The 15,108-nt window shown below is 47.6% G+C and overlaps 6 protein-coding genes across 6 annotated transcripts; 1 reads left to right on the forward strand and 5 right to left on the reverse strand.

Moving 5' to 3' along the window:
- Positions 1–340: 340 nt before the first annotated feature.
- On the reverse strand, positions 341–2,119 carry LCP9604111_7243 (indoleamine 2,3-dioxygenase family protein; the record flags this gene model as incomplete). The annotated part of the gene is made up of 5 exons (XM_039075254.1): positions 341–556; positions 620–922; positions 985–1,145; positions 1,206–1,522; positions 1,626–2,119. 5 exons carry the CDS (start codon positions 2,117–2,119, stop codon positions 341–343), a joined length of 1,491 nt encoding a protein of 496 aa, XP_038926634.1.
- Positions 2,120–3,412: 1,293 nt separating this feature from the next.
- LCP9604111_7244 (uncharacterized protein) lies at positions 3,413–4,474 on the reverse strand (the record flags this gene model as incomplete). Its single annotated transcript, XM_039075255.1, has 4 exons — positions 3,413–3,482; positions 3,530–3,950; positions 4,001–4,290; positions 4,344–4,474. 4 exons carry the CDS (start codon positions 4,472–4,474, stop codon positions 3,413–3,415), a joined length of 912 nt encoding a protein of 303 aa, XP_038926635.1.
- A 1,564-nt stretch (positions 4,475–6,038) lies between these two features.
- Positions 6,039–7,188, reverse strand: LCP9604111_7245 (glycosyltransferase family 34 protein; the record flags this gene model as incomplete). The annotated part of the gene is made up of 2 exons (XM_039075256.1): positions 6,039–6,735; positions 6,785–7,188. The coding sequence occupies 2 exons, from the start codon at positions 7,186–7,188 to the stop codon at positions 6,039–6,041; spliced, it is 1,101 nt and encodes a 366-aa protein (XP_038926636.1).
- An 838-nt stretch (positions 7,189–8,026) lies between these two features.
- LCP9604111_7246 (protein PET117) lies at positions 8,027–8,353 on the reverse strand (the record flags this gene model as incomplete). The annotated part of the gene is made up of 2 exons (XM_039075257.1): positions 8,027–8,200; positions 8,258–8,353. 2 exons carry the CDS (start codon positions 8,351–8,353, stop codon positions 8,027–8,029), a joined length of 270 nt encoding a protein of 89 aa, XP_038926637.1.
- A 269-nt stretch (positions 8,354–8,622) lies between these two features.
- On the forward strand, positions 8,623–9,281 carry LCP9604111_7247 (uncharacterized protein; the record flags this gene model as incomplete). The annotated part of the gene is made up of 6 exons (XM_039075258.1): positions 8,623–8,625; positions 8,677–8,715; positions 8,773–8,806; positions 8,868–8,876; positions 8,942–9,042; positions 9,114–9,281. 6 exons carry the CDS (start codon positions 8,623–8,625, stop codon positions 9,279–9,281), a joined length of 354 nt encoding a protein of 117 aa, XP_038926638.1.
- A 3,554-nt stretch (positions 9,282–12,835) lies between these two features.
- LCP9604111_7248 (uncharacterized protein) lies at positions 12,836–15,050 on the reverse strand (the record flags this gene model as incomplete). The annotated part of the gene is made up of 6 exons (XM_039075259.1): positions 12,836–13,150; positions 13,212–13,379; positions 13,430–13,707; positions 13,755–13,853; positions 14,805–14,866; positions 14,920–15,050. 6 exons carry the CDS (start codon positions 15,048–15,050, stop codon positions 12,836–12,838), a joined length of 1,053 nt encoding a protein of 350 aa, XP_038926639.1.
- Between the last annotated feature and the right edge of the window lie 58 nt (positions 15,051–15,108).

A 15,108-nucleotide genomic window follows, 5' to 3' on the forward strand; every position in this document is an offset into this window, starting at 1 on the left:
AGCTGGCAGTCCTGGAAAACACATCATGTGATAGCAGCATACGGTGGCATATGTATGTACGCATGCTAGGTCTTCAAACAAATCAAAGAGTGCATCAATTCAAACTAACTAAGACGGAGAGAAAGAAGAAGCAAGTGCAGAAGTGGGAGAGTGCCTGCCTATATAACTGGCACTTCTGCAAACGTCGCAAACAACAAACGTTTTGAAAGAATAAAGGAAACAGCAAACGTGAGGCAAGCAAGTAAAAAAATAAGCATGTGATGCTATAGAGGATCGTAACACGCATAATGGCCGGGTAATAATACCAAGGGTACCTGAAATCCAGAACTAAGAAAACCATCTAAACCCCACGTTCCTGACACCACCGCTCAACCTCTTTGGCCAACTTCTCCTTTTGATCACGCACAAGCTCCATCATGGGCTCAACCTGCTTCCTGTGCGAGGCAACAAGATCCTCACTACCATTGAGAGTAACTACACCATCCTTCGGCGCAAGATTCTCGTCATAGATTTTGACCATAAGCTCCATAACAGCTGAAAGCTGGTTTGGAAGCCACTAAAACCCCAAAGCAATCAGCATGATGATACTCATAAGTCAGAGAAATCGGACTTGACTCACGGTTACAATAGGACTACCACCAGTAGCGGTAGGATGCGGTGTGCGACGAATAATATACTCACGCGCGAACAACCAGTGTCGCCAGCGGAAACTGCGGATGTGGTTGAGTGTGCGCAGGAAGAGGACTGCGGTCTCGGAGTCTTGAATGGCGTAGTTTTGGACGCCGATTTCTTCGGACTTTTCGCGGATGTAGGTTAGGAATTCGCGGTGTGGGAGAGGGCGATAGGCGCGGAATTCGTGGAGGATTTTGGTGAGGGGTGTTTCGGGCATGGGAATTTCGCAGAGATGATCTAGGAGGGGGATCTGGGGTTGTATTAGTTGGGTTATTCTTTTTTCCCTCTCTTGGGTTCCATTGGATTGCTTACGATGCTATCATTTGCACCGCTCTCACCGCGGAAGTAGAGGGGCTTGTTGCCTTCACATCCTTCGTAGATCACGCCATTCGGGAACATGGATTGGTTGGTGATGCCGAAGATGAAGACGCGGAAGGAGAGGTATTCTGATGGCTTGGAATTGCCCCACATGTCTATTTCGATGTCAGTTTGGAAGATCTGGGGATGTGTTTCGTATGGTTAGGGTTGCATACCTTCCATGGACGCTTCGATTTTCTCCATCGACTTTAGGATCTCGCGGAATCCGTCGTTGATATCCTGTCGGGAGCCATGCTGCTCAAGATTATCCACAATCTTTAAGACACCGGCAATCAGTGGGCCAGTCTCCTTGACCATGTCGACATGAGTCAGGATGAAGCCTGCTTCGGAGCTCTTGGGATCGAGACCCCTCTCGAAAGACCGAATCAGACGAAGGTTCGAGTACTCGCTCAGACCCTTGGCAGGGTCGGCAAAGGTATAGTTGAATAGAGCATATGAAGCAGCATATGACATGAAAGGTGGCAGGTTCAGGCTATGGATAATTGTTAGTTCCAGTGTTGTACGACGAAGATATATCAAAATAATCCACGAGATAGGGCAGTAAGAAAAGAAAGATAAGAAGAAAGAAGACTTACATCTCAGCACAGCGATACATAGGACGGGCAATAGACTGGGGCAATACATCGCGACCAAGTCCATAGCCACCTGCTGGGTCTTTGTTCCAGTGCTCCCAGCAAGGTTCGAGCAGGTAAGACGAAGCCAGGAAGGTATAGTCACGGAAGACCGCAGCAATAGTGAAGCGATCAGGCGAACCATCAGCGACAACGAGCTTCTCGACCTCGTCAGTCAAATCAGTAAGCTCAGCCTTGACAGCAGGGCCGAGCTCATAGGTAGCCAACAGGCCGGGCTTGCCATCGAGCCTAACGACAGGGAGGCGATTGACTAGAGACAGCAGGGCACCGAAGGCCTCTGGCAGCTCAACAGGGGCAGTCTCATAGGGCAAGAAGCCTGTCTTGGTGGTGATGGTGAAGGGGTCCAGGGAGTGGGAGATGGACGAAGGGTCATCATGGATGTGAGGGAACCGCCTCAGGGTAGTTGGGGAAGGGTAGGGCACTTGGGTTCGAGTCATGATGATATGAGATGAACCAGAGAAAGGAGAAGACTAGAAGGCTATGATATATGGGTGTAGTAACAAAGGGTGTTTTGGGGTAGTATAGGGAAGGGTGTAGATATATAAGCCAAAGGACAAAGGAGAAGGCCCAAAGACCAAGTCAAGAGCCTAGGTAGTGGGTGAAATGGGTAAAAAAAGTCGGGGAAGAAGCTAGAAGACCTCGAGAGATGAAAAGAGAATTGGAACTTTGAGATTTTGGGCGGGCGAGGAGCAGATTCTTATAATACTTTGAGGCCGGTAACAATTCCGGCCTCAAGCCCTCATTACGAAAGAGAATAGGAGATAGCGTGGACCTGGTGACATCAGGTGCAACATGATGAAAATTGGTTCTATCTATCCTAAATAACACTCGAGACAGTTCATATGAGTATTTTTAGCCAGAATAAGATATTTTCACATCCATCTCGACATCCAGATGAACTATACAATTACCCAGTTAGAGAGGGCAGAGGACGGTCACGGGGTGGCGCTAGTCCCGATACAGCAGGGGCTCTAACAGCCGGTTTGACTGCTTTACCTGGGATTTAACGGAGATTTGTGATGGGAAATTCCAAATAAGGTGTTTAAAAAGTCTATAGCAAAGATATTGGCCATTCACTGATGAATTACTACAGATGAATGGCCAATGTTGTCTACTTAAGTCGTGATGTATACTCTATAGTCCATGGACTGCCAAGCGGAGATCCCCATATCCCGCTCTCTGATTGGACGATAAGCCCAGATTTAACTTCCCTAGCGTTCGGAGGCCGGAATACTACCGGCCTCCGAGAGTAGCCGGCCTCGTTATATGTGCCGGGTTGATTTGATATAGGACAGGCTCATAAATTAGTATGATACCTTGTGGTGATTCCCGAGATAAAGCGAAGATTGACTTATAAACAGCTCCATCTCTCTAAAAATCTTATTATCTTGTTATTTGAGGAAGAAGTCGCACTTAGTATATCTCTAAATATATTAGAAACAAACAAAAGAACCTATCGTACATTTGCATCCCAAAAGTACCGAAAGTACTTGATCTATTCAGTGACTCTCTAGTATTATATATTTATTGTATACCACGCGATTAGATATGAATGATCTCCGTTGTTGATAATCTCACGATCCGTCGTTCCCTTCTATAATCTTCATACAAATGCACGCTCAGTCCTATTCACCACCAAAGTCCAAGAATTGTGATAGAAAGTCCCATGCAACTGCGGCAAAAAATACTGCAAGACCGCATCCCCTACACCAGCTGGCAGCGACCTCTTGTCACCCCAATAGTGCCTCACCAACTCCCCGACACATCCCGTAGCTGCGACCCCTGGGCACCCATTTGCCTCTGCACAAGATAGGACTCGAATGTCCTCCGATCTGTTAAATTCATACCTGACGTGGTTCCCAAATGCAGATTGCTCATGTGGCCATTCTCGGCCCCATTTAGCGCAGTCTGGATAGCGCGTTTCAGTGGGACAATCGTCCCACGCCTCAAAGAGTTCATGGGTGCGAGGGCTTTGCTGGGCAATAATAAATCCAGTGTTGAGAAATGTCCGGCCGTTCCAATCAAGGTTGTGAGGTGCTTCTGGATCGAGCGCCATGGCAACCAGAGTCTCCGGAGTGATCTCCCAGTAGTTGAATAGCCATTCCATGGGTAGATTGGGGTACGGCATCATGGCGTCTGAATCCATGAATACAACGTATTCGTAGTGTTCCAACGCTTCTTTGATGGCGGTGACTTTGATCCATGTTCCACTTCGCCCGACTGCTCTGGGGATCTGAACTAGTCGGTAATCGTAGCCATGGATCATTGCTATGCTAGTCAATCACACCGTAGGAACAGATAGAAGTGTGACTACTTACCGAACATGTAATGGTTGAGTCTTCCACTGACATCCGGAGGAAGTCCAGTCGCGTTCAATGGAACCTTGCTCAAAAGACCTTGAGGGCCATCAAGATCCCGACTATCGGCGTCCAAAATGAGGATCTTCTTTCCTAATGGTTCGGTGAACCTTAATGGCTCCGCAACCCAGAAGGCTTTCCCTGTGCGGCCAATAAATATGGTTCTAGTAATGGGGTGTATGTAGGGATTGTATAGTTTGCGGACCGTGGAGGAGTATAAGTGGCTTTCGACGGTCCATAGGAAGTGCTTCCTATACTAGAGTCAGTCCTCAACTTCAACATTTTGCTTTGCGTGGGCTCGTACTGGGACGGCTGATCGATTAATACACTGTTCAAGTAGGAGTATACCAAAAGCAGCGCACACACGATCAGACTCGAAGTAAAAATAGCGGTTATTCGGCGAGGAAACATGAGTCCTGACCTTGGACGAGGCATGGGGATGGTACATTTCCGGAGTTTCCGATCTGTAGATTTGACATAGTATGGATGGAAGTCGATTGAAATGACATAATTTCGATGAAGTAGGACTTATCTCACCCAATTCATCCATTTGAGTCCTCACCTCTTGCCGCTTTTTGCTCGGAGGGACTAAGCACGCCTTTTTCTGATCTGGTCCTTATTTTCGTACTATGCCATTGAACAAAAAGTTCTCCGAATATATTTCCAGGGTTCCGACGCTGCTTTTTCTGAATTCTAATTTTTTTGACCAAATTTGCCGTCTCTTTAGTTCGCAGTTCCATTTAAACGGTAGAAATCGATGAAAGTACAGCGCAGCTCCTAATCCCTTAGTTGTCCAAGCGAAGGTCCCATTTGAATCAGACATAATGTCTCCATACCCCTTCGTGATACCGTATGGTCCGTATCGGAACCTTGGAAACCGGGCCGAAATTGCGGGGGGTCAAGTGGTATATCATATTCCTAAGGCTTTCCGTCTTTTTTTTCTCAGTTTCCTCATGTCCGCAGAATCATCCAAATGTTGCGTCGCATGTGGTTGGACGCTCGAGCAGCAAGAAAATTGCGCTTATTCGAGCCACCTTAAACTCTTTTATGGCGCCGGCAAGCGGGGAACATGGTCGATTGGGTCTGATGTTATTTTGAAAGAACGCCCCGATGAAGGTCCAAAAACCGAAGTGACCACCTTGAAGCACCTTGCAGCCTACCCCGATATCCCGGTTCCAAAGATATTGCGTGACTGGGTCGACGGCAACGGGCAGTACTTTGTACTTCTAGAGCGGATCCAAGGTCAAACGCTCGAACAGGCCTGGTCTTCGTTATCAGATACCCAGAAAATAGCCATCGCAGATGAATGTATTGGAATTCGAAAGCAGTTACGATTAGTCAGCACCTATAGAAAATGTTGATCAAACTCCTTGTTTTCCGGGCCTACTGTTTTTTGACAGTGAGCCGCATGGACCTTTCCACTCTGACATCGAGCTTTGGGATGCCCCAAGTCTTACTCTACACGATCCACCTACAAGGTCGTTCCCTCAACGAGCCCTAGCAAATCTGAAGGAACGGCTGCCCAAATGTGAACCCTACGTCCTCACCCATTGTGATCTCAATTTGGGCAATATTATGGTGAAAGACGGAAGGCTGGCTGGGATACTCGATTGGGAATTTGCTGCATATTACCCAATTTGGTATGAGTACGTTTCAGCCTCTTGGGGGTGGACAGAGGAGGATGCCCAGTGGAAAAAGCTTTTACGAGAGCGTATGGCTGTACATGGCGATGAACATGAGGATGCGAAGGAATTCTGGACGGATTTGCATCATTTGAGAAAATACCCAGATTTGGACGAAAAAAGGCCAAGAAGTTTTAGAAAGGTTGTCTGCGGATTAACGACAATGTATAGGAAAACGAAGGTCCGGGGGGATTAAGCCGGCAAGAGAATTTACTAAAATCGATCTAGATTTCAAACCATCCTATCCAATGAGACGACCTTTCAAACAAGCTCATACAAGTATACCTCCCACATCCCATGAGAATCTTCAAAAAAAGTTATGTCATCCCGATCAAGCCATTAAGATCCTGGAGCAGCTGTTGTACCAGCTCCATATTATCTGATTTCTCACGCAATGCCTTCTTGAGTGCACCGGCTGCCTCCTTGGTATTTCCAGGCACTACCTCCTCAGACTGCAGTTTCTTCTCTGCAGACTTGATACTTTCCTTCGCACTTCGAATCTGAGACCAATACACTGAGGTCTTGTTGAGATATCCAGTCTCCTCAAGAGGCAAGTTCCACTTTTCAGGAGTCATTTCGACAACATCCAACCATTTGGCCATGTGCGGCCATCGGCGCTCCTCCAGACCCGGGAAGTGCACGAGCAGATCCCCTCTTTTGCCTTCATAGGCCCAGTCCCATTCATAGGTATTGATCCACGGTCGTGGCAGATAGGAGACTCCATCTGCGTAACCCTGTCCACTTGGACCCCCCGTCGTTTTGTTGAGCACACGTCTCATGCTTTCTTGGTCAGCAGATCGACCAAGGTCAATCTGAGGGAGATAAAGAGGGTAGCCCAATGTTTCGGTAAGGAAACTGATCATCCAGGGATGGACGTGGAGGAACATAATCCCCGTGTTGAGGCCGTTTTGGTCCTGGCTTGCCACTAGGTGGATATCTTTCAGGTCGGACGGCGGGAGGAAGATTTCCACGGGGATGTCATTGTTCAGTATAATCGAGTCTGCGTCTACCCACCTGCGCGAATTAGCATTCTCAAGCATATACAAAGAAAGAAAGGACATACATCAACCACTCCATTCTCTCGCCGGCTGGCTTGGTCAATTCATTGACAACCAAGGATAGCAGATAGCTCGGTTTGTTCCAAAATCCGATCGAGATATCCTGCCGCAGGATATGCATGGGGTATCCCCATTGCTTCCCATGGCGTTCATGGCTTTGTAGCGCTCTTTCGTACATATGGTTCGTCTCTCCGTATAGCATGGACACTTTGGCGACCCTTTGCAACTTGTTACTGGGAGCATTTTCCGACTCGAGAATAGAAAAGGAATTGACTGAATTGGCTGTGACCCAAACAACACATGTTACTGATAGAATTATCAGGACGATGTGCAAGGGTCGTTGTTTGAATGCCAGTTGGTGTGGAATCATAGCCGTCATCACCGCGTAGGTGCTAGGCTTGTTCCTCATTGTGGGTGTGGGTGGGAAGATGAAAAATAAATGCTTCCTTGAGGTTCAGCCGGGACTATTGCCAGATTCGGAATTGAATGCTTGATTGGAGGCTCGTGAGTTGTATGAATTCGTACTTCCGGATTGGGAATTCCGTTTTCGGTAACTCAGGTACACCCCGTCTATACCGACTAATAATGTCCAATTAATTTAGTTTATAAATAGATATCGATCCAATCATTTGAAGACAAAGCTCGCTTATTCTAGGACGCATGGAAATGCGCTGTGTTGCGTACGGATACTTACGGTCCACTGCCCACATGGTGCGTATGAAGCCCACAAAGGTGTGCCGGTGTATATTGATGATAAGAAGCGATGTCGCCGATCTCATGAGAACATTCCTGCGACTGACCGCAGCACCTGATAGATTACATAAGAACATTTAAGCGTCTAACTAGACTACATGGCACCGGAGTATTGTAGACCATAATCACAACAGAACGTTCGATTATTGTCACTACAGCGGTGTATATATTACAGGCCTTAAGGTCCGTTCGAGATTATAAGAGAACCAAGATCGCTTGGAAACTACAGCATTAACTACAAGATACCGTCCAGACGACGCCCAAACTGGTAGAGAGACGATTTCATGTTATATGATACAGATGAGGGTATATTATACACCACATTTTCAAATATTTGTACAACAGCGCATATTCATACAACTTTAACTCCACTTTCCCATGCATCAGCGACCTGGCCGTCATTGGATTCATTGTATAGCCCGAGCGCATCCAGTCCGAATCGCAGACTAGATCCCGCAAACGAACGCAGCACAATATACACAGTCATATCTACACTATGACCCTGGACTCGTGTTCTGACTAGTTGTTTTTGAGTCGCCGGTGGTGCTGTGTACCGTCTGGAGCTTGAGATACTCCTGTTCGAGGGCCTTTTGCATTTCAAAGTCGGCCTGGCGTTCTAGTCGGACACGCTGCTTTTCCATATCACGTTCGACTCCTCTGTGCATAGCCTAGCATCCAACAACGTAAGTATATACCAGAAACAGGGAAGAGAAGCTGTAACATACCGCTCTATCCGCCTCTTGTGCCCAGTGGACAAACCAGACAATACCCATTGTGCCGAGGCCAGTGGCTGCCAATGTAAACTTTGATGCGCGAGACATTGCAGGATATGTGAGAGCACGGCTCGACGCAGAGATTCGGCTGGTAATGGTCACAAACAATGTTTTGGCCTGTCAGATGTTCATCAAAACGATTCCGGGATTATCAGATCACCGGGCGGCGTTTGGTGGCAGAACCCCCACCGCTCTGGGGGGCGATGCGTGGCTCCGATCGACCTAGGCTCGGAGCTACAGACTCGCCGTTTAATCGTCCCTGTCCTGCCTTATTTCCCTTCTACCCTATTTCCAAAGCTGAGAGGTTTCTAGCAAATATGGTGAGCAATCTGTCTCAGAATTGGTGGCCAGCTGCTAACGGTGAACAACAGTCGGCTCAGAACTCCGCGGGCATTCAGACCCTCCTCGATGTAGGTCTTCGTTGTATGTTGAGCGCATCGTGGAGATACTAACCATGGGACTGCTAGGCCGAGAGAGAGGCCCAGAAGATTGTGCAGAAAGGTAAGTGTCTTACCCCTCATCGCTGCCTATCACAAACACTAATACGTCACGTTACATTTAGCCAGAGAGTGTACGCAATACAAACTTACCTGTCGTCATTCGCACCATCGAACTAATTATTTCGCAACTCTACAGACCGTACCCAGCGTATAAGGGATGCCAAGTCAGAGGCCCAGAAGGAGATCGAAGAATACAAGAAGCAGAAGGAAGAGGAGTACAAGAAGTTCGAGACCGAGGTGAGATACAATTCCTAAATGGCGGTCATAACAAGAGGCATCCACAGTGCTAATTTGACTGGTCTCACTAGCACTCAAGCGGATACAAGGTAGCCGAGGCCGAGGCCGACAAGGAAGGCGAGGTCAAGCTCCAGGAGATCAAGGAAGCCGGCAAGAAGCACGGCGAGAAAGTGGTCGCAAATCTCATTCGTGTGACGACCGACGTCAAGCCCGAGGTGCCTGAGAATATCAAGGCATAATGTAGATACTCTCGGTTATCTTTTCTTTCGTCGCGTGAATGCGCTTGCGTGTCTGTTCATCGATATCCAATTGTCGGACAATATCAATTTCTTTTTGGCTTAACCCTGTGTATGATGTGGATGGATTCTGGATCGCTCGTTTTGGAATACGCATGTCGTATTCCTATCCCATGGTGTCCCTGAAATTTTGGCTTGACTCTAGGCTTTTCGGTTGACAGCACGTCTAGGTTTCACCACAACACAGAGAGCTATGCCTAGGCAAACAGCTCACCAGTATACTAAGCCATACAACACACCTTGATATTCGTATCTGTATTACGGGACGGCAACAAGAGGCGCAGGGTGACTCAATGCGCTGTCCAAACGTCTGGACAGGTATCAGCACTCATCCCTGTTGAATGGATCCTTGAGCGACGAGTTACTGCTGGTAACACATTCTGGCACTAGTGGCACTGTTGGTTTTAAGGAGTGTCTGTCCCAATATCAGAATAGTGTATAATTAGCGTTTGAGATTTGTCTCTTAGGCCTTGAAATGTTTGATTATATTCTGAATTATTCCGGCGCGAAAAGAGGCCTATCCTAATGAATCAAGCCCTGAATTTCTAGCTGATAACACATATCTTTCTCTTTACATAGGTACATATATAGGCTACGCTCTTGGTGGAAGAACACACTGGTGAATAGTATTAAACAGTGGGAAATGGCGGGTGGGAAGCCGAAGTAGGAAGTAGGTGTCGACCAGAAATGAACCCATTAGACCCCCTAATATCACCTTGGTTTTTGTTATGCGGACACTTCGATCCGGCAGATCAGTAACTCAGTAACTCAGTAACTTCGCTTAACTTCAGGGTGAGTACGGTCTTGTACGGTCTTCGAATAGATCGATCCTTGCATCTCTAGTTGATTTCTATAAATCTGGCATCCATACGTAGCTAGTAAATAGTGATGATTTCAAATTTTAAATTTAATCAATACAATATCTCTTTGTAGTTGAAAGATCATTAAGAGTAAATTAAAAGTGTTCCGATCAAACATTGATCTGTATTAATTGAACCATGGACGAGGCTGTTGATTTTATAGAGAGAGTATCTAAGTACTGACCAATAACGTATTTTACTACCGAGTGGGCCACCCATCCAAAACGCGTCGATTAATTTAAACCCTTCTTCTTCAACTACCAACTATACCACCAATTCGCTCTTAACGCTCTAGAAATTTAATAGAGTAAGAGGGTAGGATCTTACTAGCTATCTAGGCTTTTAAGAATTAAGAAATTTCTTTAATTTGTGAGATAGTGTGCTGTTTCGAAATCCCTTATACTACCTTATAACGGCGCCTTACCGGTAATACCTTTTGTCCTAAAATATACTGTCAGAATCTAGGATGAATACTGTCATTTTTCATCCCTGATACAGTTGGGTCACGTGACTGACCAGGCTGGTTTTCCGCCCGAAAAACATCCTTTCATTTTGTTTTGTTTGTTTGATTACTAAGTTGTCCATCAGATTGTCATGTTTTCCGGACTATTGTCATTTTTAGAGAGTTAGAGAATTGATTGAGATTTTTCTGCCACATATACATTCGCCTTACCACCGTTTTTCCGTCAGGTTCATATATAGGTCAATGCCGTTATAGTTATCCAACCATCACTTGCGTAATAAGGCCATATCCCTAGGGCTGACCGTAAGAGGGCTCAGGTGATCAACAAGACGTCCAACGAGACTACATTAGTATATGAAGAGCGATATCATTTAAAATAGCAGTGATATTAGGCGATTTTTAGGATCTACTACGCAACACAGAACAAGCGCTTTTCGACACGCCTCTCCACTATATTGACATAGTATCCGAACAACATTGGCGTCGAGGCCATCCTATTGAGTTTTGCATTCCATTCCAAGTGACAGCCTGTGTCGGGATTTAATTTTTCCATTTCTACGCTCTGGCGGAACTTAGTGGGCCTTGGGAACGAATGAGCATGCTGAACCACGAATGCTTTTGCTCGCAGTGTGCAGCAATCCTATCCCACACCTGGAGGCTCTCTTCCCGACGCGCGCACCTTCCTCCAAGGTAACCGAATTACTACCTTACTACCCACCCTGTGATTTTGAAACCTTATCCCCTCCTACTTTTCTTGCTGTATCTTCACAGTTTCTCTCTCTCTCAATTTCCGCAGAACCTGTGACGAATCTTATGTGGTGATGTTTGATGCCTGTGTTGATGCCTGCTGCCGCAGGCATCCTTTATGTATTTAGATCGTCTCTCATTCTCTCACACACTCTCTCTGCTGTTGCGGCCAACCTGCAGAAGCAAACACGACTTTTCCGTATGTTAATTTGCCTTATTTGAATTACCGATACATTCCCTCCTGAACAACCCCCCGCCCCGCCCCTTCCCCCCTAAGACCAAATCCAAATTCCTTTTCAATATCCTCTCAACCACAAAGCCATTCTCAGAAAGCATCTCTCAGAGCCCCACCACAAGAACCGCCCTGTATGAAACCGCGCACAACCCACACCTTCCCGCCCGGCGCGAGGAACCACTGCATGGTGCGCGCGAGGTTCTTCTGCTGCGAGCGAAACTCTCCGCTACTATGATCTGGGTAAACGAGCCCTTGTATTGCTGTGTGAAGGAGTCGGTCAGTTCGCCCTTATGCGTGGGGGTGGGCGGAGATCTTGGTGCTTGGTGCTCGGTTGCAGAGGTTGTAGTCCATGTTGAACGCTATTGCGCCTGAGAGGGCGGGCGAGGGGCGGTCTGTTGCCACGACGGTGGATGCTTTGGCTAGGGCGCAGATTAGGGAGGGGAGAGCGGCGTCTACATTGTATCAAGTGTGAGCCTGACGATCAAGGATTCTGGAGGGATTTGTATACTAGTACGAAAGATAGTAGTAACTCATCAGCGCCCAGCTCAAGCACACTCTCACCCTTGACACTCTACGTCTCGTGAATCCTCTTTCCACGCATTCGTCTTAGGACTCATCTGAGTACTGGAATCGGCATCTTCCACACCTCGGCGACAACCATCGTCGCGCTGCAAAGCAGATGGGCGAATAACTTCCGCCCCACCTCCAACTTATTCAGCCCATCTGTCTTCTCCAACCCGGCTGCAGTCTCCTCGGTGCGCTTCTAGGCCTGGCCTGGGTAGGTTGGGACCATGATTTCGAGATCTCCATAGCGCGGGGACGAGTAGAGGTGCTGGGCGGTGCCGCTGTGGAAAAAGGGCGCGTCATCTGGAGGGAGATGTGGAAGGAAAGCGCCTTGCCTTCCAAGGCACGGTGGGTGGGAGTGTCGGCACACGTCCGCAGGGACGATCATCATTTTAGATCATCTCAATCGAAGCTGCACTTCATCCATTCTCATTCTCAGGTCACTTGTTTCTCTATAGAGCAGTGTCAAAGGAAAAGCGAGAAGAGTGACAGCCGGGAAAAGCTCAACCGAGTTGGCGACAATGATTCTGCACCCCGCAGGGAACCTGGTCTAGCGCCGAGTCTATCCCCTGTTCAGGGCTTTGTGCCACGACTCGATGGGTTCTAGCCAAACCATACGGCTTGCAGCTTAAACTGTGACAGATTCCCAGACCGCGTATCGAAGCAAAGACCCTAGATCAGTAGTACCATCACGAGCTAAGACTGAACCAGTCTTAAGTTCCTTTAAACGGTCAAGAGTTTTATCAATGACCTCGCCCATCCCACTCGCGTGGAAAAATTTCGCAAGTCGATAGTGATAGTCTAACAAGACCGGGTGTGGAAGACGGGACTCTGACTCAGGCTGGGATGCATCTACGAAAGTGACCTGGTGGGGGAGGAATGGGTTCATTTCGGTGGGGAAGCGCTTGAAGGTGACGAAGTTGTACGTATGCGGAGCGTTGGCCTAAGTCGATAATTAGTCCTAAACGAACCCTTCACTTTCCAGGGCTAGAACACAGACGCACGATCGGCTCGAAGGCACATCGGAAGCGACCGAATGCGCGGTGGATAGAATGGTGAAGCGTGAGGCCATTCTCGATCTCATTGATTCTGGAACTTCGCATGATTGTGCGTATCTCAGGGAAACATCGGTAGAGGGTTTCCCACATATTCGAGATGGTGCTTGCACCTTTCTGCTCTAATTAGTATGTAGTCTTCAACAAGAAGGCTCTAGGAAAAGTACCATGGGGTCGTAGCTTGCAAACGACCAGGGAATGATATGCGCAGCTTCGAGATCCCCCTGTAGAACATCCTCCGCCGACCCTGTTTCTTCCGCCTTGTCGAACGATATGGCTTTTGTCACCACACAACGATCTCTATCACGTTCGAGACAGCCCTTGCGGAAATCCGAATCTCGCACTTGCGGCTCCTCAATCACCTCATACACGGCTTGAGCATTCTCACGTCTTTTTTGATGCGGTGAGTCAACAGGGGCAGGTGTTTTTCCGCCAGACGCTTTAACTATGCGAGGTCAGTCACATATTCACGCCAAGTTTGCATGGACTTACTCGGTTGGAGGAGACAAGTGCGAATATTCTCATAGGTAGCCAGGAGCATCTCGTCAGATTCCGCATCGAGAATATCGTGCGCGATAGAGTTTCTTCCTCCTGGCGGAAGCCAGTCAAGCAGCCCCCCAAAGCAGTCTTGCAGCTTTTCGGATTCCTTTGTGACCTCGTATCGACTGAGTCGTTCATGCGTGCGAGCTTTAAGATCATTCCAGCCATCTTCGGTCTTCTCGACCTCAGTCTGAGCGAAGCTAGGCTCTGAACAAAATGTCCCTTGGGACGGAGAGATTCGACGCGGTTGGCGGGGGCGGGTTGAGGAGCGGGGCGGTGGGGGTGGAGATGATTCGTGCTTGCGCTTAGGCATTGTTAGGGGTTGCAGAGGACAAGGATGTAGTGTCAAGAGGTGTTCGAGGGATAGCAACACTGCAGTTAAGCCTTAAAGACTATTAAATGCGTTCGTGAAAAGAAGTCTTCTGCATTGGGCCGTTAGGGGCAAGAGCTGTCCCATTGGTCTCAGGAGGGCAAAGCGGTAAAAAAGAAAGCTTGGCAGTATGACATAAATAGCAAGCGGTGTACCCATATACTTAGAAGACGGGAGCAATGAGCAGCTTGGAGTCTGATTGCTTCTTTGTTTTCCCCCACATTCTCTGAGCCTTCTCTAACTAGTCCTCTTGTATTAATTTAATAAGCGAAACTCAACCCGTCATAGACAGAATTTATGGCACTTTGATCCTCCGTACGCAAAACGGTGGTTCACCCCTGATCTCAAATCTCAGCAAAAGGAGGTAAACTATACGCGACGCAAATGGCAAGAGAGCTGCGCAGAGATAAGGCGACTATTAGGCAACTAGATCACAGTAATCTTTCTAACGCGGGTTGAGCAGGAGAATTGTTCACCCGAGCCGGCATTGTCCCATTCCCTATTTTCCAAGCGGTATACAGAATATACGCCCGCCGGTAGACGATCGGTAGAAGGGCGCATAAAGCAATACAAGGGTATAATAAATATTATGACAACGCCAATCACACTCCATGTTCTATGAATACTTTTACCAGGATAAGTTTGGATGGTGGTAACATCGCCAATCTCGGTAGATGAGGGCACTGTGGGTCGGCTTACCATCATGTCAGTGTCCATGCCCATTCCTTGAAAGTATGAAAAACCTACTAGTATAGTGGATTCCGAGCCATGGCCGGCTCATCATTATCTTGAGTCAGGGAGGGGGTTTGTAATTCCACGGTGGGTGCCATGGCAGGCTCATCATCATTTTGAGTTGGTAAGGGAGTTTGGAATTCCATGGTTGGTGGACGGATGGTGAGTGGATGGATGAACGAAGGATTGATGAATGAAGGACGG

The sequence above is a fragment of the Penicillium roqueforti genome, assembly GCF_015533775.1.
Source record: "Penicillium roqueforti strain LCP96 04111 chromosome Unknown scaffold_22, whole genome shotgun sequence".
In the NCBI taxonomy this organism is placed as follows: domain Eukaryota; kingdom Fungi; phylum Ascomycota; class Eurotiomycetes; order Eurotiales; family Aspergillaceae; genus Penicillium; species Penicillium roqueforti.